We start from the raw sequence: 24246 nt of genomic DNA, 5'->3' as shown, positions 1-24246 counted from the left end.
ACCCAACTTGACTTCCACATGTCACTTATTTTTTATCCCTTGATCAAATCTATTGACTTCTACTTTTGGGGTGCAGTGGGGAATCTTGTTCTTACCCTACATTATGGGCTCAAAGTCACCTCCCCAGATGAAAATATTAATACTACATTGCTACCTCAGTCACTAAGTGTGAAGCAGCATTAAAAGCTTTGTAAGAAGGGAAAACACCTCCCTTCCCCAACTGAAGTTTATCCTTTTACCAGTCATCTTCCCTGTGTTGTATTTCAAAAGAGGGAACAATGGAAAAATAAAGCCTTTTAAGTAATATGCAGTTATAGGTTTTAATAAGTAGGGAATCAACCACATTGCTGTAGGAGAAAGTACAGAATGCTGGATGTTTCTGATGGGTACAGTTATACAGTATTTTTCTCTTTTTGGAGTTAATCACATATAAAGTAGAGGCATTATTAAGCTATTTTCACACACAGGATTCTATGGGGGATCTTGCAGATGGTTTAGATTAGTCTGTCTGTTTAAAAATGTACTGTTCTAAGCCCAGTCTGACGGCCTTTCCCATGACTTCATTATTCAAAAATACATTAGACAGATTGATTTAAGTTTGAAGCCTTGTATGGACGTACAAATTCAGTTTGATCAAAAGCACACTTATAAGTTAAAGCCATTTTCTAAACTCCCCTGTTGTAAAAAAGCACAGTTTCTTCTGTGGATGTCAAAATCTCTTTTTCAAGGTCATCTCGTTTTATCTGAAATATAAACAAGAGGATTAGACTTATGTCATTAGTGTTACTTTGGGTCCTAACACATACAAGTCAAAGCTCTATCTACACCAAACTTTACATAACTTAAAACATGTAATAAAGTGTAACTAAAAACAAGACTGAATGAGGTGTGGTTTTTGGCTGCTATTTTGTTTAGTTATCTTCCCCACATTTAAAGAAATGCATTATCTAGACCACAGTATAGTCTCCAACTTTGAGTATCAGGCAGTTGCCATTTGATATACTTTGGGTGGCTCTTATACTATAACTGGTAACTTCCCGTATGTGTTTCAGAGTAACAGCCGTGTTAGTCTGTATTCGCAAAAAGAAAAGGAGTCCTTGTGGCACCTTAGAGACTAACCAATTTATTTGAGCATGAGCTTTCGTGAGCTACAGCTCACTTCATCAGTTGTATCTGATGAAGTGAGCTGTAGCTCACGAAAGCTCATGCTCAAATAAATTGGTTAGTCTCTAAGGTGCCACAAGGACTCCTTTTCTTTTCCCGTATGTGGTGAGCAAATCATAAAGAAGAAAAAGGAACAAGCCACTTGTACTTTCATCACATGACTTCAGAAATTCTATCAACTCTAGTCTACCTTTGTCGCTGTAAAAGATGAAACAAGGTACACTAGACCTTTAATGTTAGTAAGGGACTCCTCCTGGATCTATATCATCCCACGTTAGAGTTTTCTGGAAGAGTTCCTCAAACAGAGTTGCTGAGGGAGAGAAAATGATTGTGGAAGAAATCCCAGGCTCCTCGCTTTGTTCAGGGTGTAAGACTGGAGTTCCATGGTACTCGATTGGCACTCCCTCTCAGGGACTGCTGGGCATCTAGTTTCCAAGGTTGCTGGGAGGAGAGTGAGGTATTGATTTAAACATCTCCCTTTGTTTGGAATAGGGGAAACAAGAAGGGTTTCTATAGGTATGTTAGCAACAAGAAGGTGGTCAGGGAAAGAGTGGGTCCCTTACTGAATGGGGGAGGCAACCTAGTGATAGAGGATGCGGAAAAAGCTAATCTACTCAATGTTTTTTTCACCTCTGTCTTCACAAACAAGTTCAGCTCCCAGACTACTGCACTGGGCAGCACAGTATGGGGAGGAGGTGACCAGCCCTCTGTGGAGAAAGAAGTGGTTCAGGACTATTTAGAAAAACTTGACGAGCACAAGTCCTTGGGGCCAGATGCACTGCATCCAAGGGTGCTAAAGGAGTTGGTGGATGTGATTGCAAAGCCATTGGCCGTTATCTATGAAAACTCCTGGAGATCAGGCGAGGTCCCCGATGACTGGAAAAAGGCTAATGTAGTGCCCATCTTTAAAAAAGGGAAGGAGGAGGATCCTGGGAACTACAGGCCAGTCAGCCTCACCTCAGTCCCTGGAAAAATCATGGAGCAGGTCCTCAAGGAATCAATCTTGAAGCACTTAGAGGAGAGGAAAGTGATCAGGAACAGTCAGCATGGATTCACCAAGGGCAAGTCATGCCTGACTAATCTAATTGCCTTCTATGACGAGATAACTGGCTCTGTGGATGATGGGAAAGCAGTGGACGTGTTATTCCTTGACTTTAGCAAAGCTTTTGACACGGTCTCCCACAGTATTTTTGCCAGCAAGGTAAAGAAGTATGGGCTGGATGAATGGACTATAAGGCGGATAGAAAGCTGGCTAGATCGGGCTCAGTGGGTAGTGATCAATGGCTCCGTATCTAGTTGGCAGCTGGTATCAAGCGGAGTGCCCCAAGGGTCGGTCCTGGGGCCGGTTTTGTTCAATATCTTCATTAATGATCTGGAGGATGGTGTGGATTGCACTCTTAGCAAAGTTTGCAGATGACACTAAACTGGGAGGAGTGGTAGATACGCTGGAGAGTAGAGATAGGATACAGAGGGACCTAGACAAATTAGAGGAATGGCCAAAAGAAATCTGATGAGGTTCAGCAAGGACAAGTGCAGTGTCCTGCACTTAGGAAGGAAGAATCCCATGCACTGCTACAGACTAGAGACTGAGTGGCTAGGCAGCAGTTCTGCCGTAAAGGACCTAGGGGTTACAGTGGAAGAGAAGCTGGATATGAGTCAACAGTGTGCCCTTGTTGCTAAGAAGGCTAATGGCATTTTGGGCTGTATAAGTAGGAGCATTGCCAGCAGATCGAGGGACGTGATTATTCCCCTCTATTCGGCACTGGTGAGGCCCCATCTGGAGCACTGTGTCCAGTTTTGGGCCCCACACTACAAGAAGGATGTGGAAAAATTGGAAAGAGTCCTGTGGAGGGCAACAAAAATGATTAGGGGGCTGGAACACATGACTTATGAGGAGAGGCTGAGGGAACTGGGATTATTTAGTCTTCAGAAAAGAAGAATGAAGTGGGATTTGATAGCTGCTTTCAACTACCTGAAAGGGGGTTTCAATGAGGATGGATCTAGACTGTTCTCAGTGGTACAGATGATAGGAGGAGTAATGGTCTCAAGTTGCAGTGGGGGAGGTTTAGGTTGGATATTAGGAAAACCTTTTTTTCTAGGAGGGTGGTGAAGCACTGGAATGGGTTACGTAGGGAGGTGGTGGAATCTCCTTCCTTCGAGATTTTGAAGGTCAGGCTTGACAAAGCCCTGGCTGGGATGATTTAGTTGGGGATTAGGTCCTGCTTTGAGCAGGGGGTTGGACTAGATGACCTCCTGAGGTCCCTTCCAACCCTGATATTCTATGAAACTCAGGGAGTTATAAGGAAGAGAATTGAAACTACCCTCTGGTTTGCTTATTTGATATACTGGCTTTCAGTCTGAGGAAAAAAGGACTGTCATGATAAGTAAAGCCTCTGAAGAGGACCCTTGCCAACTCCAGGACTGGAAAAACCAAAACTCCCCTGCTAGGGTTTTTTTTCATCACAGAGAACTCCAGGAGTGCAGCTTCATTGTTTGCTTCAGCTTATCATGGTGCGTTGAGAAGACTAATTTGAATGAGGTACATATGGTAACTACTCTCAACACAAATTCATTGTACACTGAGTCTGGGCCCCATGGAATCTGACAAACAGCATCACAATTTAAAACCACTGATCACTTTTAGTACTGTAGTAATTTTAATCCTGCTGATTATTGCTCTCATCTTAAAATGTTGGCAGTAGACACATGGCAGATGTTCCACATAGCAATCAGTCCTAAAAAGTTATCTAGAGAACAGGAAGAACACGGTTTGGATAAATTGACATACCTCTCCCAACTGCGGGAAGACACTGAATGAAACTGGTAATAATGCACCCAATGCTGAAACAGTCATAAGCAGTCTCAGTGGAGTCAAAGCGTGTGGATTGCTGAGTAAAAAGTTTGTGCTGTCAAAAGAGTTGGGAAGATAAATTATTGTTCAAGGCAGACATGCTTAACTGTCAAACCAGAATCGCTAGTGAAACAAAGGACGTTAAATACTATTTTACAGGAGAAAATTAAAGCTATCGTGCTGTAGTAGGTGAAATAATTTTACATTCCGTGCTGGTGTTTTCTTTATTATATAACTTAGGTTCTTGCTATTCCCTTGCTCCCTACCATGTGCGTGGTCTTCTTTACTCTTATTTTGGGCCCAGATCCTACATTATTGTCCACATATGGATGACAATACAGGATTGGGACATAAGCAACAACACGTAAACGGAAAACAGAAGGTACCAATATGCGTTTGAAATGCCTCAGTCCTTTAATTCAGATTTTTTTTCTTGGATCATTTTGTCTGTTGCTGTTCTATTTAGCCAGTTCTTGGAAGCATGATACTTTCACATTGTACACAGTTATTAAACAGCAGGATGTTTTTATTAATTATGTTACATTAACGCCTAGGAACCCCACCCAAGGATTCTTCTGGTATAACTTCTCACTTAAATTCCTTCACTTAAATTCCTTCCTCGCATGGTCTAAATTCCTTCACTTAAATTCCTTCCTCGCATGGTCTATACTGCAAGCCTACATTGTAGCAATACAAGTAAAACTCAAGCAGAAAAATAGAAGCAATCAATGAAGTCAGAATAGTCAATAAGGATTCTAATGCCCTCTCCGCTGTGACTGAAAGCGCCTCGGTATTCACACCCTATTGTAATAATCTTTGTACAAAATGTTTCTTGTATCATTTGAAACTAACAAGTTACTGGTCATTAATATCATGGTGAAACATAAACAGCAACATTATATGTAAAGTTATGAAATCCCCCTGTATAATGTTTTTAGAACATGGTCAAAACCACACAGCTCTGCCCAGGCAAAAGTATTTTGGACAAAGAAATGTGTCATTTTTCTCAATTTACATATAAGTAGTAAACAGGGTCCTTGAGACAGCAGAGAGAGGAGATGGTAGCAGACAAACCAAATTTGCATTTCGGCAAACACAGGTGAGAAGAAAGAGCATGGAGCCTCCTTCACCACCAGACTCCATGTTGCCTTCTTTACTTTTTGAAAAAATTTTGCTTTGAGGGGCAACCCTCAGAAGAATCCACTTCAAAGGTTAACTGGACTATAAAAGAAAGAGGCAGAAATCCCCAAGGGATCTCTCCTCTTCACCTAAGATGACAAAGGAACCATTCCTTGGACTTTCTTTTATTTTTTTTTTTGCGGCGGGGAGAAGAAAAGAGATCCTGACCTGATAATTTGGTCGGCCATATTGCTGGGAACATGTGATAATCTAAACCAATCTAGTGTTGTGTTTAAACTGAACTGTTTGGTGACTCCAGTTAAAGCAGCAAACTGTTGAATATTGGCCCTTTACAGAGGCAATGGACCTTTAATATCTGAACTGTACAGGAGAGGGCTGGACAGTGCAGAACACATGTTTTGGGGGAAATCGGGAACTGGGAGTTTGTTGGGGTCACGCAGCAAATAGTAACCAAGGCTGGTGGAAGCCAGACTGTGAGTGGTGTGTTGCTGACAGGCTTCTGGGGTCAGAACTGTTAGACCAGCGCTACAGCTGTGCACAGACTCAGGGTGTGACCTATAGCCTGGTTGTGAGCGTCCCAGGTTGGGAGCTGCAGCAGCAAAGCATTGTGAGGCGCCCAAGGTTGCAGGGCAGGTGGTGACACAGCCCCTCAGTGGTCTGGACTGCACCCCAGAACTTGACAGCCACACACCCCGGTAGTAGAACCTCTTACCGTTGCAAGAAGTATAGAAGAGACTCTGGAATAATTACTGCTGTCCCAAAAAAGGCTGCTCTTGATAAAGCTGTTTCTTGTACTGCCTAAGAAAAATGTGATTCAAGTTAGAGCTACCTGACGCTCCCACGCTGCACACATGCAGCTTTGCTTTTAGTCTTGGTAACTTATTATGTGTATTACCATACCTAGTCATGGACCAGGACCCCGTTTCCTTAGGTGCTATACCACGCTAGGATTTCGTGCAGTTAAGTGAAGGGTCGACATTTTTGGTAGGGTTTCTCTCTAAAAGGGAAACTAAACTCTTTCAAGTGGCGATTATACCAGTTGTGGATTCTGTGTTATCTCAAAAAGGGAAGGTTCCCACTGATGCATTATCTGACATGGAAGTTATTTTAAACTAGTTCAGCCTTGCAAAAGTAGCCTTTTAAAGGTATTGAGCTGCACCTGCTCTCATAGATTCAAAGTGACCCATCTCCCCCGACATCCCCAACCCACATGCAGCCTTCTCTCTTCTGTCATAGTGGTCTGCACCACGAGGGTTAGAAGGAAGGGAAAAGTGCCTGGTCTTGTGCCACTGAGGCTGTCCATTGCACTGGATTCCTTGGGATCAAGGGGGTGTCTATCCCCTGTCAACCTGCACAAAGCCAGCCTAGCTTAAAGGCATTTGTCCAAGTCCACAGAGCAAATCGGTGGATAAGCTTGGAATAAAACACAGAAGTTCCTGGCTCCAATATACTTAATTCACTCTATTCTCAATACTAAGGCCAGCTTTTTGTTGGAAGTGAAAACAAGCCAGCATGAACCTATCTTGGGTTGCCTACCTTCAACCCAGCTTTTTGTGACACTCCAACGACCTTGCCATTCTTGTCCATAACTTCGATTCCATTCTCACACTCAGTTCCTCGGACAATCATCACATTAAATGCACTCAGGCAGGCTGTAAAAGTAAAAAGGTTTTGTGTTTGTTTGTTTGTTTTTTAAAGTTGTTTTGTCCCAATTGGATTTTACCAATTCAATATTAGGACATTTATAATTAATGCACATTTTAAAATTCCAGTGATATTCTGGGATGAACTCCGCAAGTCGTACTTGATAGGAATTGAGCTGAGGTATCCCAAGTCTCAGTCCACTGCCCTCTGCACTAAGCTGCACACTGCTCCGTGATATGATCAACAGAACTCAATTATGTACTTTGCTCCCCAGCCGCACACCTCAAATAATGTGCCTCAGTGCTTTAATTCAGAGCAATCCCATTCACCTGGTACACAACAAGAATATTTCATTTCCCTTCTGGACTTAGCAGTCCATTGTCTTAAAATATCCAGTGTAGTGTCAGCCACTGAAAAAAGTTTTGTGATCCTAGGCTAATGACACAAGGGGATACAGAATATGAGGAGTTGAGAGTCCAATGGGTTTCCTACCTCAGCTGTCATAATAAAACTCTTACCAAAAATAAGCTCTCAACTCTGAAGGTGACCGAAGAACTGTGAAGAGCAGCATGGGCCAAACATACCAAGGGAGTGCTGGGGAGCTAGCCCTTTTTGAAATGTTAGGTTTATCTTTTCATTAACTTTTTGAAGAGCTGTTCCATAAAGTTGTCAGCACAATTTGTTTCAAACACTAAGACCAATAGTCACCAATTGCCTTCAACATTCCTATCATTAAGTACGTTTTCAGATGAGGAGACACAGGTCTAAGTGACCAGTCCAAGGGGAGGAGAGTCAGTGTCAGAACTTGAAACAGAACTCGGGAGATCTGGACTCTCAGTATTTTCATTTCTGTTCCATCAAAAGTGGGCTTCTAAGCAGATCCAAAGAACATGTCGGGAAGCCACAGGCCCTGTTGTCATCCTGTCTGTTATATGGAATGCATTTATTGTACCTTATAAATTTCAGTTAAAAAAGGTTGCCACTTCCTTTTAATGGCGGTGGGAAATAATATGCCAGTAATGAACGCAACTTTCAGCCATTAAATTACAGGCCAGGTTCATCCCGGGTGAAACTTCACTGACCTCAATGGAGTTACGCCAGTGACAAATTTAGCCTGACAGCCTTACAAAGTTGACAAGAACCTGCTGTAATGAGTCTCACTCTTTCCACAACAGTGGCTGCAGAGATAATGTCTTCACTGACAAAGAGGTCACACACCGGAGAAAAACTGTGGCACATAACATGCACAGGAATTTATTTCCCCAAGAGAAATGGTTGCATGTCCTGTATATGGAAGTAAGGAGAATGCCCTAGGATTTTATGACAGTTCATAGCACTGACCTTTAAACAGAGAATGCAAAATAGCTAGATATAAACTTTCATTAACTTTCATGCAGAAAATAAAGTACCCAGTGAAGGCAGCAGGTGAAGACTAAAAGCTATATCCTGGTTTGGTTCTATATAAAGATATAGAAGTTCTAAAGGTAGATTGACGGCAGCACATGGGCTGTAACAGATACAAGAACAAATCCACAGCTATTTGTTTTCAATTTACTTTTACTCACCAAGAAGTGGAATGGGTAAAATTTTTCTGAAGAACGTTTGCATAGAAGGATTATTCACTCTATTTTGTGTCATAACAAAGTGAGGAAATGCCTAAGAAATTTGGAAGAAACACATATTCTGTTAATAATTAAACCAATAATGAAATTTGGGCCACAGATTGGAAAAAGAAAACAACCTGTGGCTTTGTATTTTAAATGCTTTTGATAAAAGTAGGCTGTTAAAAAAAGAATCTGGTTTACCAATTTGAAGGAGAACAAATTTTCTCTAATAACTGGGTTTTTTTGTGATTACACGTTTTACAGAAAAAAGGGGAAATGAAACCTTTATCAAAGAAAAATGGTAATTAATAATTATATTCCGGACAGTAGTCTCTACTACTCAGTATCAGCACATGGGCTATAAAAATGTCAACTGTGAAATTAACAGATACTAAAAAGAGCTTATGAATGGGAATAAAAATATATGAACAATCTGTCTAGATATTTATGAAGCACCCAGACACTATGTTATCTAGGTGTGGAAAATGAACTAAAAACCATTTAAGTTTTCTTAGCAATACATATCACCACACTCACGAAGTTTTGCCAATTATAGTGTAATTCAATAAATCTTAGATATACTTATTGTGTGCTTGAATTTAGTGGTGATTGAACAGCCCAGGAGTCTGAAATCCTCATAAATCAAAACCCCTGAATCTGATAACAGACTGAGGCCAAAACTCCCAAACTGAATATTCCCAAAGTTCATAGCGTCAAATCCAAAACTTTACCATGGCTTCGAGCATTTCAATTCAGTCAGTTATAAAGGTAGGTATAAGCTAAAAACTTGGATCTAGAACCTAACTAATAATATTTCATGATGACCTGCTAAATTAGTTTATGTTTTGTAGAACCAGTGTTCATTCTGTGGTTTCTTCTCTATTTTTCTAGACTAACAGAGATAGAGAATGGTAAAAACAAAATTTAATACTGGCAGGAAAAAAGCTACTAAATTCTAACCTCAGAGGAAGATGAGTAAATAGCAAAGGTAAAGGCTTGCATTCCTGATCAAGAGCAACAGAGGTTGCAATCTTCTATACCCAACAGGACTGGGAGGAAATTAGCTAGCGTGACTTTGGGCTCTGGAAGAACTGACTTGGAGGGTACTAGGCCTTGTGACAATCCCATTATCAGTCCCCCACGCCAGAGTATCAGAAAGTAATTATTGAGATCATGCAAATACGTACTCCTATACATGCTGCATAAGAGATGGCACCTGTGCTCAGAAGGAGTTGCTTTTCTGGCAGCTTTTGTGGCAATGCTGTTTCCTAAAAGTCAGAACACACACACTATGTAAATTCAATTTCATCAGCTCATGTTCAAAGTGGTATCATGCAACTAAAAAATAATAATAATCTAAAAAAACCCACATACTTCAGTTTTAGCTGTAGCATTTCCATTTGCTATGGTGAATCCAGCAGCGTATGCATGAAACAGGAACTGCAGAAAAGGAGAATGTAAACAACAGTATATTTTTGATCTTGGGTAACAGATTTATAACTGTAGAATGAAAATGGTTACCTGCCAAATAAATGCTTGCTTTGCTCCTCTTTGTGGTAGTAAACTAGCAAAAACCTAAGAGAAAAGCACCAAGGGAAAGTTAGTCTCAATGAATCCAGGGCCCTATGGACAGAAGTGGCTGATTTAAGTATGAAGGAGACTAATCTATTATTTATTATTATTTACAATAGCACCAAAGGCCTCAGGCAAGACAGGGGCTTATTAGGGGAGCTGTTGTGCAAAGACACCAGTAGTTTCTTGCTGTGGACACCTCATTCGCCCTTAGTGGCCCAACAAGCCATATATCCCTTCCATATATCCAAGCATATTTACTTTCCCATTTAATAGAAAAGTAAAACAGTCATTCAAACAGTGGGTACGAGACTAGCTAGGTGACACATTCTCACACCAGGAATAACAGACACCTTCACAGCTGTGGGATACAAAGAGAAACAAATGAAGTCAGATCATAAAATATTAGATACAAGGAAGAACAAGAGTCAGATACTCAGTCTTCGTTGGAGGGTACAGATGCGAAGCCTAATTTGATCCCAGGCCTGATCCTTAAGGATTTATTTTCCAGCTGCTACATTTTGAGATTTATGGACCAAATTCAGTTATGGCATAAGTTGTGCAACTGTAACCCACAGGGGTCAATGTGCATTACTTGTCCCTGATCCACAGGCTACGGGTCTGTCACAGCTCTCAGCTACAGAGCTTGACTCTTTGGCTCAAGCTCTCAGGAGTCATGCTTTTAGTTCTGGAGATCCCTAGTTCAATCCATGATGTTGACCAAGATGTAGCAGTTATCAAATGAGTGGAGTTCAAATCCACGGAGAGGGATGTGCAACACACACTTCATTTAATACACAACTCTTGTCAATGAGGAGTGGTACTAGTTTATGCCAAGGTTTAATCTAGCCCTATCTATTAAAGCTCCCCAAATTGTGACATATATACCAAGTACATAAACTTTGGGGGCATTATTAGAAGAATTATTTTCCGCCCATGTGTATTTTTACTGGCACCCTGCAATTTATTTGCAAGTAGATAATATTCTGGTTCCAAACAGCAGAGTGTGAGGCTTTTCTGTGTCTCTCTCTAAATTCAATTCTGGGTAAACATAGGAAAGTCAGGCCTTGTTCTAACTGGCTCATGAATTTCGACAGAAGACATGTGAATGATTGACTTTCATGTGTGAACAATGTTCTTGAATGTTTGGAAAGCAAAGTGACCAGTGGTTTGGGGTGTCTTGATTTTTGGGTATCCAACTCGACATCTCGCACCCAGAAATTGAGACGCCTAAAATGACTCATCACTTCTGAAAATGTAGATAATTATAAATACACACATAGATCCACAGCAATCTTCCATTATTACTCACCAATGGGGTGACTAAGGGCAGGAAAGCTAAAAGAAGAAACAAAATTTTTTAGTAAATCAACTTGTGGGGCTGGGTAGTTGGCTTGGGGATGAGGGGAGAGGAAACAAATATGACTAGTCCAAAAGAAAACACTGGGGTTTGACCTTTGTCTCTCATTCTCTAACCAGAAGGTAGAAGCATCTCCAAGATACTGCTCTCACAAAATGCAACAGCCCACAGCAACAGTGCTAATGGGAAGCTACATAACTCTATAGAAAGAAAAGGAGTACTTGTGGCACCTTAGAGACTAACAAATGTATTTGAGTGTAAGCTTTTGTGAGCTACAGCTCACTTCATCGGATGCATTCAGTGGAAAATACAGTGGGGAGATTTACATACACAGCGAACATGAAACAATGGGTGTTACCATACACACTGTAACAAGAGTGATCAGGTAAGGTGAGCTATTACCAGCAGGAGAGCTGGGGGGAAAAACCTTTTGTAGTGATAATCAAGGTGGGCCATTTCCAGCAGTTGACAAGAAAGTCTGAGGGGTGGGGGGGAAACATGGGGAAATAGTTTTACTTTGTGTAATGATCCATCCACTCCCAGTCTCTATTCAAGCCTAAGTTAATTGTATCCAGTTTGCAAATTAATTCCAATTCAGCAGTCTCTTAGGTTCCCCCCCCCCCCCCCCCGGCTCTCCTGCTGGTAATAGCTCACCTTCCCTGATCACTCTTGTTACAGTGTGTATGGTAACACCCATTGTTTTATGTTCTCTGTGTATATAAATCTCCCCACTGTATTTTCCACTGAATGCATCCAATGAAGTGAGCTGTAGCTCACGAAAGCTTATGCTCAAATAAATTTGTTAGTCTCTAAGGTGCCTCAAGTCCTCCTTTTCTTTTTGCGGATACAGACTAACACGGCTGCTACTCTGATAACTCTATAGGGAATTCATTTCACCCCTCCCAAAAGACAACTGTGGTACAAGATTTGCATAAGTGAGAGGTTACATTAGGTAATGAATAAATAGCCTTTGTGAAAGTATATCTGTGTCTCATCCAAACTCCGTGCAATCCTGGCTTAATATTTCATGACCCCAACCAGATTCTACCCACAGGACGGACTCCAGCCAGCCTGGAGCAAAGCCGGTTGTGTCAGACCATAGCTGTGTGGATTAAGGGAAAACACAGTGCACCACAATATACATTAAGAGCTTTGGGTACTGTTCATATGGTGCCAAAAACTAGTGACTGGTCAGTATATTTCCCCCTAGGGAGTCAGTGTGCAGACACTGCTCAGAGCAGATGAACTATGTGAAAGGTGTATACAAATCAATTTTCTTTAAAGGACTACAGGAATAGTCTTCAACTGAGATAAATATAACCAACATGAATAACAGTGGCCTCATTTTTCTGTAACTAGAAGGGCCCCCAAGCGTTTGTCATTGGAAACCTGTCAAAAATGTGCAGTAAGCTTCTATTACAGCAACTGACCTGGTGGTCTAAACACAAGGGGAATTATCTCGCCAGTACCAGGGTGCACAGAGGACTTAAAGAAAAAGAAAAGAAAGTTAGGACATCTCTCTCAGCCTAAATGAAAAATATGAGAAGTAAATTCCAACATCTTTTATAAACTCACCAGACTCAGCTTCCAGGCTTGTTTTACCTAGCATGATTTGAAAATAAGATTAGCAATGGCACTTCATAAGAGGTTTAATGGCTAAAATCTTATTTCTAACTTTGTTTATTCTATATAATCTTTCTGTAACGATAACTGACATTTATACATAGCATGTCATACACACACCCGTTTGATTATATTCTCCCTAAAATTCCCCCAGGGATTCTACTGAATAGAATATTTTATTTTTTTTCTGTCCTGACATGTTGTGTATTGTTGTCTAGCAGTATTAGAACATACAAAACCATCAGGTTGGAAAGTGAGTAAAAATACAGCCGAAATAGCAATGGAATTTCATGATAGAATACCATCAGCTCTTAATTTGGCTTAAAGTCTAAACACACCAGCCCTTCCAAAAAAGGGCCAGGAAAATCTTAATAATGACAAGGGGTCATGCCTTAATTTTACATCTCATCCCAAAGGCAGCACCTCTAGTGACATAGCGCTATCTAACACCAGGCTGGGACGTGTGATTCAGTGATGAACCAAAGAATTCCACCTGATGAATCCCCAGTTCAGTACTACTTCCTGCAGAAAGATTCTCTGCAGAGGTTTTCCATCCAAGTATTGACCAAGCCTGCCACTGCTTCGTTTATGAGAACTGATGGACAGACCAAGCTGGAATAGTTACAGTTCATCTGCAGCCCATGTGACAATGAAGCATCGATGATTTAAAATAAGTGTAATAAAGATTTTGCATAGTACACATCAGACAAGAACGTACAGACTCTACGGCTGAGCTGTGGGAGAAAGCAGAAGTATTAGGTTATCAAGAGGATTGATTCCTATGATTCTCTGGCACTTTTTAAGAGAACAATATTATGCACAAATGTATGATACTTTCTTGGATGATGGAACTGGAGTCCAAAATTAAGGTCAGCAGCTACCCTAGGAATTCTTCTACCAGCTTATAAGAGACAGAAAATCTGGGTGGTAACGCAGACTTGTTGAAGCTTTTTTTAATTTTTTTTGGGCCCCGTATGTATCTCAGGCTCTCTCAGTACCTGCCTTTTCTAATACAGTCATGACAGCTGTTTCATTCATGAAGTATGTAGCCTCTATTTTCCATAAGCAATACTATAAAGTACTCAAATAGACACACACTCAGGTATAACTCTTAAATATATCATTTGGGTCCAGCAAATAGTCTGTCCAAATTAATTACAGTAGAACCTCAGAGTTATGAACACCTTGGGAACGGAGATTGTTCATAACTCTGAAGCGTTTGTGACTGTAAACAAAACGTTATGGTTGTTCTTTCAAAAGTTTACAACTGAACCTTGACTTAATACAGCTTTGAAACTTTACTATGCAGAAGGAAAATGGTGCATTTAACTATCTTAATTTAAATGAAAAAAGCACAGAAACAGTTTCTTAACGTTGTCAAATCTTTTTTTTTTTAACTCATTTTTTTTAGTAGTTTACATTTAACACTGTACTGTACTGTATTTGCTGCTTTTTTTTTTGGCGTGGGGTAGTGGGGGGGAAGGGCGGTGTCTCTGCGGCTGCCTGATTGTGTACTTCTGGTTCCAGATGAGGTGTGTGGTTGCCCAGTCAGTTCGTAACTCTAAGATTCTACTGTAAGAGCAAGTAGTTGCTGAAATCTGTGTGGTTGGGTATAGGTCATACAGTCATGCGTGTAAAAATGCCAACAGATGCTGAGAACTTAAAAACTGGGTGCAACAGATTGCAATTCCTGGCGATGATTGAACCTGGTGATGTTCTGAACAAAAAGAGCTCTCAGCCATGCTTGTAGCTGTTTCCATCGCTTCACACCAACTCCGGCATTTTAGGCTTCAGAGTGACACACAAAGTGACATTCCTAAAATCTTATTACATATAAACTGCTCCTAAGAAGTCATTTTAGAAGTCCAGCAAGAAGGACCCTCGTTCATCACTCAGACAAAACCCACAAGCTCCAAGAGCTAAATAAGGCTGCTAAAAGAAAAGTCAAATACTTCAAATGGGATATATACAAACATATACAGTTTATTAGAGGATATGTGTTAGATACCTTTTTGTCCCGTAAAGGCTCTTGAAGAGTCTGAGCACCGGTTTGTAAAAGTAATCTGGATTTTTCTATTTCTTCCTAAAAAAACAAAACCAGAAATAAAGATCAGTCATTCTTTTCCAATACCTTCCTCCCATCCCCACTCCTCCATCCAAAACTTCTGTTGTAACAGCCCTTCTGTGCTGGCCTGGTGCTTGTAAATACAAAATTAGACCATCATGCTCATATGCTTTTACACATACATGCTGATCTGAACTACACCAGTTCAGTGGCCTCAAGATTATGCGCACATACATTATTTATGTCAACCCCTCTGTCTATAGCATTATCAGGTCCAGTGCATTATTTTAGGTGGCAAACCTGCAAACGCTTGTGCGTGTGCCGAACTTTAAGCATGTGAACAGTCCCACTGAAGTCAATGGAACAACTTGGTTAAAATTATGCACGTGCATGTTTGCTGGCTTGAGTAACTTGCACACCAGAGATATTGTTTTGTTTTCCTCACAAGCAGCTGAATGTCTAATTTTAAATGAAAACACAACATAGGTCAGCCAGCCAAGTAAATACGAGTCACTACATCATCAGATCCTCCAGCATCTTAACTTTAATAAGTTTAAAATTAAGTTTTGGACCTTACAGCTTTCCATTACAACTGAACTTTTAACGTAAGAGCAACATAAGAACGACCTTACTAGGTCAGACCAATGGTCCAACTAGCCCAGTACCCTGTCTTCCAACAGTGGCCAATGTCAAGTGCTTCAGAGGGAATGAACAGAACAGGACAATCATCGCACGATCCATCCCGTCGTCCACTCCCAGCTTCAGAAGCTAAAGACACTCAGAGCACAATGTTGCATCCCTGACCATCCTGGCTAATAACCATCGATGGACCTATTCTCCATGAACTTAGTTCTTTTTTGAACCCTGTTATAGTTTTGGCCTTCACAACATCCCCTGGCAATGAATTCCACACGTTGACTGTGCGTTGTGTGAAGAAGTACTTCCTTTTGTTTGTTTTAAACCTGCTGCCTATTAATTTCATTTGGTGACCCCTAGTTCTTGTGTTATGTGAAGGAGTAAATAACAATTGCTTATTCACTTTCTCCATGCCAATCAAGATTTTATAGACCTCTATCATATCCCCTCTTAATCATCTCTTTTCCAAGCTGAAAAGTCTCAGTCCTTTTAATCTGTCCTCATACGGAAGCTATTCCATTCCCCTAATCAATTTGGTTGTCCTTCACTGTACCTTTTCCAATTCTATTCTATCTTTTTTGAGATGGGGTGACCAGATTTGCATGCAATATTCAAGAGGTGGGCGTACCATGGATTTATATAGAGGCGTTATGATATTTTCTGTCTTATTATCTATCCCTTTCCTAATGGTTCCGAACATTATTAGCTTTTTTGACTGCCACTGCACATTGAGCCAATGTTTTCAGAGAACTATCCACAACGACTCCAAGATCTATTTCTTGAGTGGTAACAGCTAATTTAGATCCCATTGTTTTGTATGTATAGTTGTGATTATGTTTTCTAACGTGCATTACTTTGCATTTACCAACATTTAATTTAATCTGCCATTTTGTTGCCCAGTCGTTCAGTTTTGTGAGATCCCTTTGTAGCTCTTTGCAGTCTGCTTGGGACTTAACTATCTTGAGTAGTTTTGTATCATCTGCAAATTTTGCCACCTCACTGTTTACCCCTTTTCCCAGATCATTTATGAATATGTTGAACAGCACTGGTCCCAGTACTGATCTCTGGGGGACACCACTATTTACCTCTCTCCATTCAGAAAACTGACCATTTTTGCTACCCTTTGTTTCCTATCTTTTAACCAGTTACTGATCCACGCGAGAACCTTTACTTCTTACCCCATGACTGCTTACTTTGCTAAAGAGCCTTTAGTGAGGGATCTTGTCAAAGGCTTTCTGAAAGTCTAAGTACACTATCCAATGAATCACCCTTGTCCACATGTTTGTTGATTTCCTCAAAGAATTCTAATAGATTGGTGAGGCATGATTTCCCTTTACAAAAGCCGTGTTGACTCTTTCCCAACAAATCGTATTCATCTATGTATCTGATAATTCTGTTCTTTACTATAGTTTCAAGCAATTTGCCTGGTCCTGAAGTTAGGCTTATTGGCCTGTGTTTGCCAGGATCACCTCTGGAGGCTTTTTTAAAAATTGGCATCACATTAGCTATCCTCCAGTCATCTGGTACAGAAGCTGATTTAAATGATAGGTTATATACCGCAGTTAATAGTTCTGCAATTTCATATTTGGAGTTCTTTCAGAATTCTTGGGTGAATACCATTTGGTTCTGCAGACTTATTATTGTTTAATTTATCCATTTGTTCCAAAACCTCCTCTAATGGACACCTGAATCTGGGACAGTTCCTCAGATTTGTCACCTAAAAAGAATGGCTCAGGTTTGGGAACTTTCCTTTCACCCTCTGCAGTGAAGACTGATGCAAAGAATTAACTTAGTTTCTCTGCATTGGCCTTATCTTCCTCCAATGCTCTTTTAGCACCTTGATCATCCGCTGGCCCCACTGATTGTTTAGCAGGCTTCCTCTTTCTGATGTACTAAAATTTTTTGCTCTTAGTTTTTGAGTATTTGGCTAGTTGCTCTTCAAATTATTTTTTGGACTTTCTAATTATACTTTTACACTTGACTTGCCAGAGTTTATGCTCCCTTCTATTTTCCTCAGTAGGGTTTAACTTCGAATTTTGAAAGGATGCCTTTTTGCCTCTAACCACTTTATAAAAAATACACATATACTTACAAGGAAAAGGGACTGTATACATATTGGACTCTAATTTTGGAGGCTCGACATTCCAAGGATCTTCTAGGAGGGAACTACTAGGTGACCTTACTTTTCATCATGAACACATCTCCCTTTGCATCATGAACATATCATCTCCCTTTGCAACACTCTGCCTTACTTCATACTTCAGCTGTAACCCTGTAGCTCTTGAGAAAAATTTATATATAAACAATTTTTGGTCACAGTCAAGATAATTCACAGATTTTTTTTAATCTGGTTTGCACTTAAAAATATGAATTAAAGATTTCAAAAACATATACAGAAAGAAAAGGAGTACTTGTGGCATCTTAGAGACTAACAAATTTATTTGAGCATAAGCTTTCGTGAGCTACAGCTCACTTCATCGATGCATTCAGTGGAAAATACAGTGCGGAGATTTATATACATAAAGAACATGAAACAACAAAAAAACTTCAAAAACAGACTTCAACGAGAGACTGCTGAATTGGAATTAATTTGCAAACTGGATACAATTAACTTAGGCTTGAATAGAGACTGGGAGTGGATGGGTCATTACACAAAGTAAAACTATTTCCCCATGTTTATTCCCCACCCCCACCATTCCTCAGACGTTCTTGTCAACTGCTGGAAATGGCCCACCTTGATTATCACTACAAAAGGTTCCCCCCCACCCCCACCCTCCTGCTAGTAATAGCTCACCTTACCTGATCACTCTCGTTACAGTGTGTACGGTAACACCCATTGTTTCATGTTCTCTACGTATATAAATCTCCCCACTGTATTTTCCACTGAATGCATCCAATGAAGTGAGCTGTAGCTCACGAAAGCTTATGCTCAAATAAATTGGTTAGTCTCTAAGGTGCCACAAGTCCTCCTTTTCTTTTTGCGAATACAGACTAACACGGCTGCTACTCTGAAACCTGTCATATACAGAAAGGGTTGCAATATTTTCTTTCCATCACTTTGGACAAAAATGACTAGATAGTAGCAGATATGCCAGCTGTATGTATTGTCTCTATACATGATAAGCTTCTAATGAAGCAGAATCAATAGACCAGAGGGGGAAAAATTCTGCCACAAAAGTTTGTGACAGTTTCTATATAATTAATGAAATTACCTTTATACCTGAATATTTACACCTTAAAATCTGATAATCGAGTCTAACATCAAAAAATAATCTTATTTACCGAGGTGAAATATATTATGTATAAATCACAAGAAGTTCTAGAGCAAAGACATTTCCAACCAGCCACACCTTCAGAATATTTACCCCCATAAGTAGCCACACTCATTTCACTGGGGCTTACCTCATTAATAAAACACTTACATACATGAATAATCCTTATCGAACCTGGTTTTCAGTGGTGAAAGGCCATGAGGGGAAAGCAGTGGACGTGTTGTTCCTTGACTTTAGCAAAGCTTTTGACACGGTCTCCCACAGTATTCTTGCCAGCAAGTTAAAGAAGTATGAGCTGGATGAATGGACTATAAGGTGGATAGAAAGTTGGCTAGATCGTCGGGCTCAACAGGTAGTGATCAATGGCTCCATGTCTAGTTGACAGCGGTATCAAGCGGAGTGCCCCAAGGGTCGGTCCTCGGGCCGGTTTTGTTCAATATCTTCATCAATGATCTGGAGGATGGTGTGGATTGCACCCTCAGAAAGTTTGCAGATGACACTAAACTGGGAGGAGTGGCAGATACGCTGGAGGGTAGGGATAGGATACAGAGGGACCTAGACAAATTAGAGGATTGGGCCAAAAGAAATCTGATGAGGTTCAACAAGGACAAGTGCAGAGTCCTGCACTTAGGACGGAAGAATCCCATGCACTGCTACAGACTAGGGATCGAATGGCTAGGCAGCAGTTCTGCCGTAAAGGACCTAGGGGTTACAGTGGACGAGAAGCTGGATATGAGTCAACAGCGTGCCCCTGTTGCCAAGAAGGCCAATGGCATTTTGGGATGTATAAGTAGGGGCATTGCCAGCAGATGGAGGGACGTGATCGTTTCCCTCTATTCGACATTGGTGAGGCCTCATCTGGAGCACTGTGTCCAGTTTTGGGCCCCACACTACAAGAAAGATGTGGAAAAATTGGAAAACGTCCAGCAGAGAGCAACAAAAATTATTAGGGGACTGGAACACATGACTTATGAGGAGAGGCTGAGGGAACTGGGATTGTTTAGTCTGCGGAAGAGAAGAACGAGGGGGGGTTGATAGCTGCTTTTAACTACCTGAAAGGGGGTTCCAAAGAGGATGGATCTAGACTGTTCTCAGTGGTAGAAGATGACAGGACAAGGAGTAATGGTCTCAAGTTGCAGTGGGGAGGTTTAGGTTGGATATCAGGAAAAACTTTTTCACTAGGAGAGTGGTAAAACACTGGAATGCGTTACCTAGGGAGGTGGCGGAATCTCCTTCCTTTGAAGTTTTTAAGGTCAGACTTGACAAAGTCCTGGCTGGGATGATTTAGTTGGGGATCGGCCCTGCTTTGAGCAGGGGGTTGGAATAGATGACCTCCTGAGGTCCCTTCCAACCCTGATATTCTATGATTCTATGAACTTCAATGGAAGTATGGCAATTTACACCAGCTGAGAATCTACCCTCAGCGTGGATCTACCCCCCTGCCCTTTTATGTGGCATAAAGGGGCCCTAAAAACCAGCTGGGTAAGAATTCCCCCATTGCAGACATTGTGTAGGACAGCCATAGGGCGGTCCTCTGAGGACCTCTTCACAAGCCTGTCTGTGGCAGGGCTGCAGCAGGCAGCACTTCAGAGATTCCAGGCAGTGGAACAGCTCAAAGGGCAGCCGGGGGAGATTGCCCTAATACAGACAGCCCCGTAGTGGAAACAAACTGCAGAGATGCACAGAAGTTTACACTGCACCGTCTTGTACTGTACCTGGCATGGGGCAGGGCTATTATTCCTTCACTTTTGTGGCCCCTAAATTCAATCATAAATTTCACTGAAACGTGAACTGCCATATTATACTGCCAAAGTCTAAGCAGATTCTAACAAATAATACTAAAGGCAGAATTTGTAGGAAGGTGCAACACAATGTATTTTTAATTGGACGTTTTCAGGTTATATGGCTGCCATGCAAGACCCTGAACGTCTGTGCAGCTGCAACACTGAGGAAGTATGCTGGACAGCAAGGAAAATCCTAGTTTCCTACAATAACTGTTATGGGATATTTAATATCTAACGTGGACACCCCAACTGTAAGGGCTTATCACAGTAAACCCATGAAATGCATTTTATCTATGTAAGGAAGGGATGAGTCAACACGGTTGGGATTTGCTCCTGCGGATCCTTTGAGTCTTGGGCAGAACAGCCTGTGCTTACATCTCTCACTTCACATCACCCACACATTCAAGTCATGTGCAAAGGTACAACTGTTAAACTGTAATTTTGTAAAAAGAGGTAAAGTACTTACATTAGATTTCAGTAAGGTTGTAGGGTCTAAAATATCTGCCCAGTGAAGAAATCTTTGGAAAAAAGACTAATAAAAATATACATTAAGGAAACTGTACAAATATTTTGCAGTTCAGCTTAATTAACTCTTTTTTGTAGCTGGCAGAAAGAAACCAAGAATCTCTACTTCTTCGTTTTTTCAACTCCTTTTTATTTCCATGAGCAATAGCAACCCCCTATTTTTTGTTATAATCTGGTAGCCAGAATGACAGTCACAAGCTAAGAGCCACCTTTCGTCTTCGCTATGGTGAGAAAAACTTTTTATCTGCGAGAAAACTAGGGTTGCCTTTGAGCTCATAAAACTTGCAACAAAGCAAATCTGCTTGCTAAGACCCTGGGGAGGAATGCACTTGGCAATGGTTACGTTCCTTCCCACCTCATTTGGGGAGCAGTAGGTTTGGCATCTCTAGCAGTTCAACTGTGTGCTTTGGAGTGACATCACGGGTTAGGGGCGCTGTCTAAACCAAAAAAGGAGACAAAAGCCACCAAGGCACCTCATAAAATGAAGCTAGGGTGACCAGACAGCAAGTGTGAAAAACCGGGACACTTTTTAATGGGGTACCAGAGTTGCATACATAAGACAAAGCCCCTCATATGGGGAGGGCTGGTCACCCTAAAGCACACAGCTGTAAAACTGGCTGGTTGCACAGGCAGATCCGGGCAGGATGTGCGCCCAGCCTTCCCCCGCATGTCGGGGCGGCCTCTTCCCCGGTCCTAGGGCGAATGCCTGGGACCTTCAGCGGTGGAGGGAGGCGAGCGGGGTAATTGCAGGGGCAAGAAAGTCTCCTTCCCGCAGGGCCACAGTGCGCATGGCTGACCCCGCACTCCCCGCGGCAGGCTCTGGCGTGACCCGCTGCGATCAATCTCCTGCTCCCGGCCGCCCTGCCAGAAATGCCTCTTCGCTGGGCTGCCCCCCTGCTTCTCCCCCCGTCCCGCCGCGCCCCGCCCCCGCTCCTGCGACCTGAGCCCCCGCTGCCTGGGCAGGGCTCCCCCGCTCCCTACTTTGCCCTCCGTGCTCCAGAATCGCAAGTTCACATCCATGAGGCTGAGCAGCCGCTGTGCCGCGCCGGAAAAGGTCCTGCCACGGGGAGGCTCCGGCTGCTGCACACTCCCGGCAGCCGCTTTCCTTTCCCCGTTGCTGGCGAGCGCAGGCCGCTTAGATCTGGTCCTGCTGCGGGGCGTTGGCAGGAGCTCGGGCTCCTGAGCTGCCTTTCCCCGCACTAGCTGGATGCGCCTAGACCCCTGGACAGAAATGGCCAGCGCAGCTGAAACGGGGGACAGCCGCCTCGGCTAGTAGCTGCACGGCCCGAGACAGCCCCTTCCTCTAAGCCCAGCCCCTAGCTTAATTCCTCTGTGCGCTTCACCTGCCCAGGGATACCCCCCAATTTACACAGACAGGGTGGGATTTTCTAAAGGAGCAGGGGGAGGTGGGCACCTCATCCCTTCTGAATTACAAAGGAATTTGGATGCTTAATTCTCCTACACCCATTTGGAAAAAACAAACAAACCAACCAACCCTGATTCTTGCACTATTTAAGAAAAAAATCATTGCCCCTTTTACAGGAGGCAAAAATAATAGAACACTCCCAAACCATAACCAACTGCCCTCCCCAATGCTTAGGAAATGGCCCTTGTACTGACCCCTGGGTATCCCAATTCTTGATTAGGGAACACAGTGTTGGCCATATCTTATTTATGATTTGTACATCCTACCTTCCAGGGTTTATTTTTAAATTGACAAAGTTGAAAAACTTACAGCAAAACAAGAACACCAGATTCAAGTCTGCTTGGTTTTATTTATACTGAACTCATTTGCATTGTTCATGTCTCCTGCCTTTTAGTTCAACTAGTGAGTTAAGATTTAAATTTTAGATTAAACTAATACATTATAAGGGTCCTTTTGTGCTGTGAACTTCCCTGTTATGTGAGGGGCTGCCAGCACTCTTCATGCCAGCAATTTTAATCCTCTAGCTTCTGCTATGGATTAAAGGTTCACCACCTTGGCCCAGGAACTGCTGAAATTACTTTTCAGTTTCTTCACTAATGTGGTGGTCTAATATTAATTGATTTTGGGGGACAGCAGAACAAGGCAGGGAGAATAATGGACTAATTTAAAGAAAATCCCTTCCATGCGGGACATTTGTTTATAACTCAAAAAAAAAAAAAAAAAATTATGACTCCTGTCATGGTATCTGTTCAAAGAGCTCTTAAGACCACTAGAAACAAGTGCCCACTATCCTACAGCAGACAGTATTTCTGGAAAAAAAAAATCTAAGGGCTTGTCTACACTACCTACCGGATCGGGTAGTATAGTATGGATGTGATAAATCGACCACTGAGCGCTCTCTTGTCCACTCCAGTACTCCACCAGAAAGGGAGAAGCGCAAGCGGAGTAGACAGGAGAGCATCAGTTGTCGACTAATCGCAGTAAAGACACCGCGGTAAGTAGATCTAAGGATGTTGACTTCAGCTATGCTATTCCTGTAGCTGAAGTTGCGTATCTTAGATCGACCCCGTGTTGTAGTGTAGACAAGCCCGAAGCAGTGATAGCCAAATTGATGGTCATAAAAAAGCAGGGGAGAGAACAGATATAGTATATGTAAAATTTATAGTATAATCAAGAACTTATTTAATAATCAAGATTATTTAGTATTTGCATTACAGTAGTGCCCTAAAGACCCAGCACTATCAGGGCCCATTGCAGTAGGTATTGTAGAAACACATAGTAAGAAAGTCCTTGCCACAAAGGGTTTACAGTTGAACTAGATAAAACATAATTACTTACAACTTACCTAGCAGTGAGACCCAGCTGTGACTCACCATATGCCTGTTCAGTTCTAGCAACTGAAAATACACCCAAAGTAGAGATTTTTTCCTAACTAGAAAATTTTGATATTTAAACAAAGAGCACCGATTTGAAGTCAATGGGATTGCACACAATGCATAGAGGAAGCATGTGCAAGTCTTCGCAGGACTAGGATCTTAAATTTTCACAAATATCTGGTTAATACTACAAGTATGAAAAAC

The 24246-nt window shown here is 41.7% G+C and overlaps 1 protein-coding gene across 2 annotated transcripts; it reads right to left on the bottom strand.

The window, feature by feature from the left end:
- Positions 1–301: 301 nt before the first annotated feature.
- On the bottom strand, positions 302–22393 carry SFXN4 (sideroflexin 4). 2 transcript variants are annotated; one of them, XM_077823042.1, is made up of 14 exons: positions 22222–22393; positions 21182–21247; positions 14967–15041; positions 12911–12937; positions 12766–12820; positions 11288–11313; positions 9925–9978; positions 9778–9843; positions 9591–9671; positions 8365–8455; positions 6692–6807; positions 5868–5953; positions 3953–4070; positions 302–743 (listed from the first exon to the last, which is right to left on the bottom strand). In XM_077823042.1, the coding sequence occupies exons 1-14, from the start codon at positions 22258–22260 to the stop codon at positions 666–668; spliced, it is 978 nt and encodes a 325-aa protein (XP_077679168.1). In that variant the 5' UTR covers positions 22261–22393; the 3' UTR covers positions 302–665. The 2 variants fall into 2 exon arrangements, with proteins under 2 accessions (XP_077679168.1, XP_077679167.1); XM_077823041.1 differs by lacking the exon at positions 22222–22393 and adding an exon at positions 19082–19384 and having other exon boundaries at positions 21182–22133.
- Positions 22394–24246: the final 1853 nt, after the last annotated feature.

This window comes from Eretmochelys imbricata, chromosome 7 (assembly GCF_965152235.1).
Source record: "Eretmochelys imbricata isolate rEreImb1 chromosome 7, rEreImb1.hap1, whole genome shotgun sequence".
NCBI lineage: Eukaryota > Metazoa > Chordata > Testudines > Cheloniidae > Eretmochelys > Eretmochelys imbricata.
This window is presented reverse-complemented; position numbering and strand designations above follow the sequence as displayed.

What these genes read in the sequence shown, in the direction of transcription:
- SFXN4 (XM_077823042.1), bottom strand. Translation starts at nt 22,260, where the DNA reads ATGGATGTGAACTTGCGATTCTGGAGCACGGAGGGCAAA. An exon ending in AGCCTTTACGGGACAAAAAG is followed by an intron (nt 12,938 to 14,966) that starts GTATCTAACACA and finishes AAATCATGCTAG; the next exon opens with GTAAAACAAGCCTGGAAGCT. An exon ending in CTTATGCAGCATGTATAGGA is followed by an intron (nt 8,456 to 9,590) that starts GTACGTATTTGC and finishes CAAATTTCTTAG; the next exon opens with GCATTTCCTCACTTTGTTAT.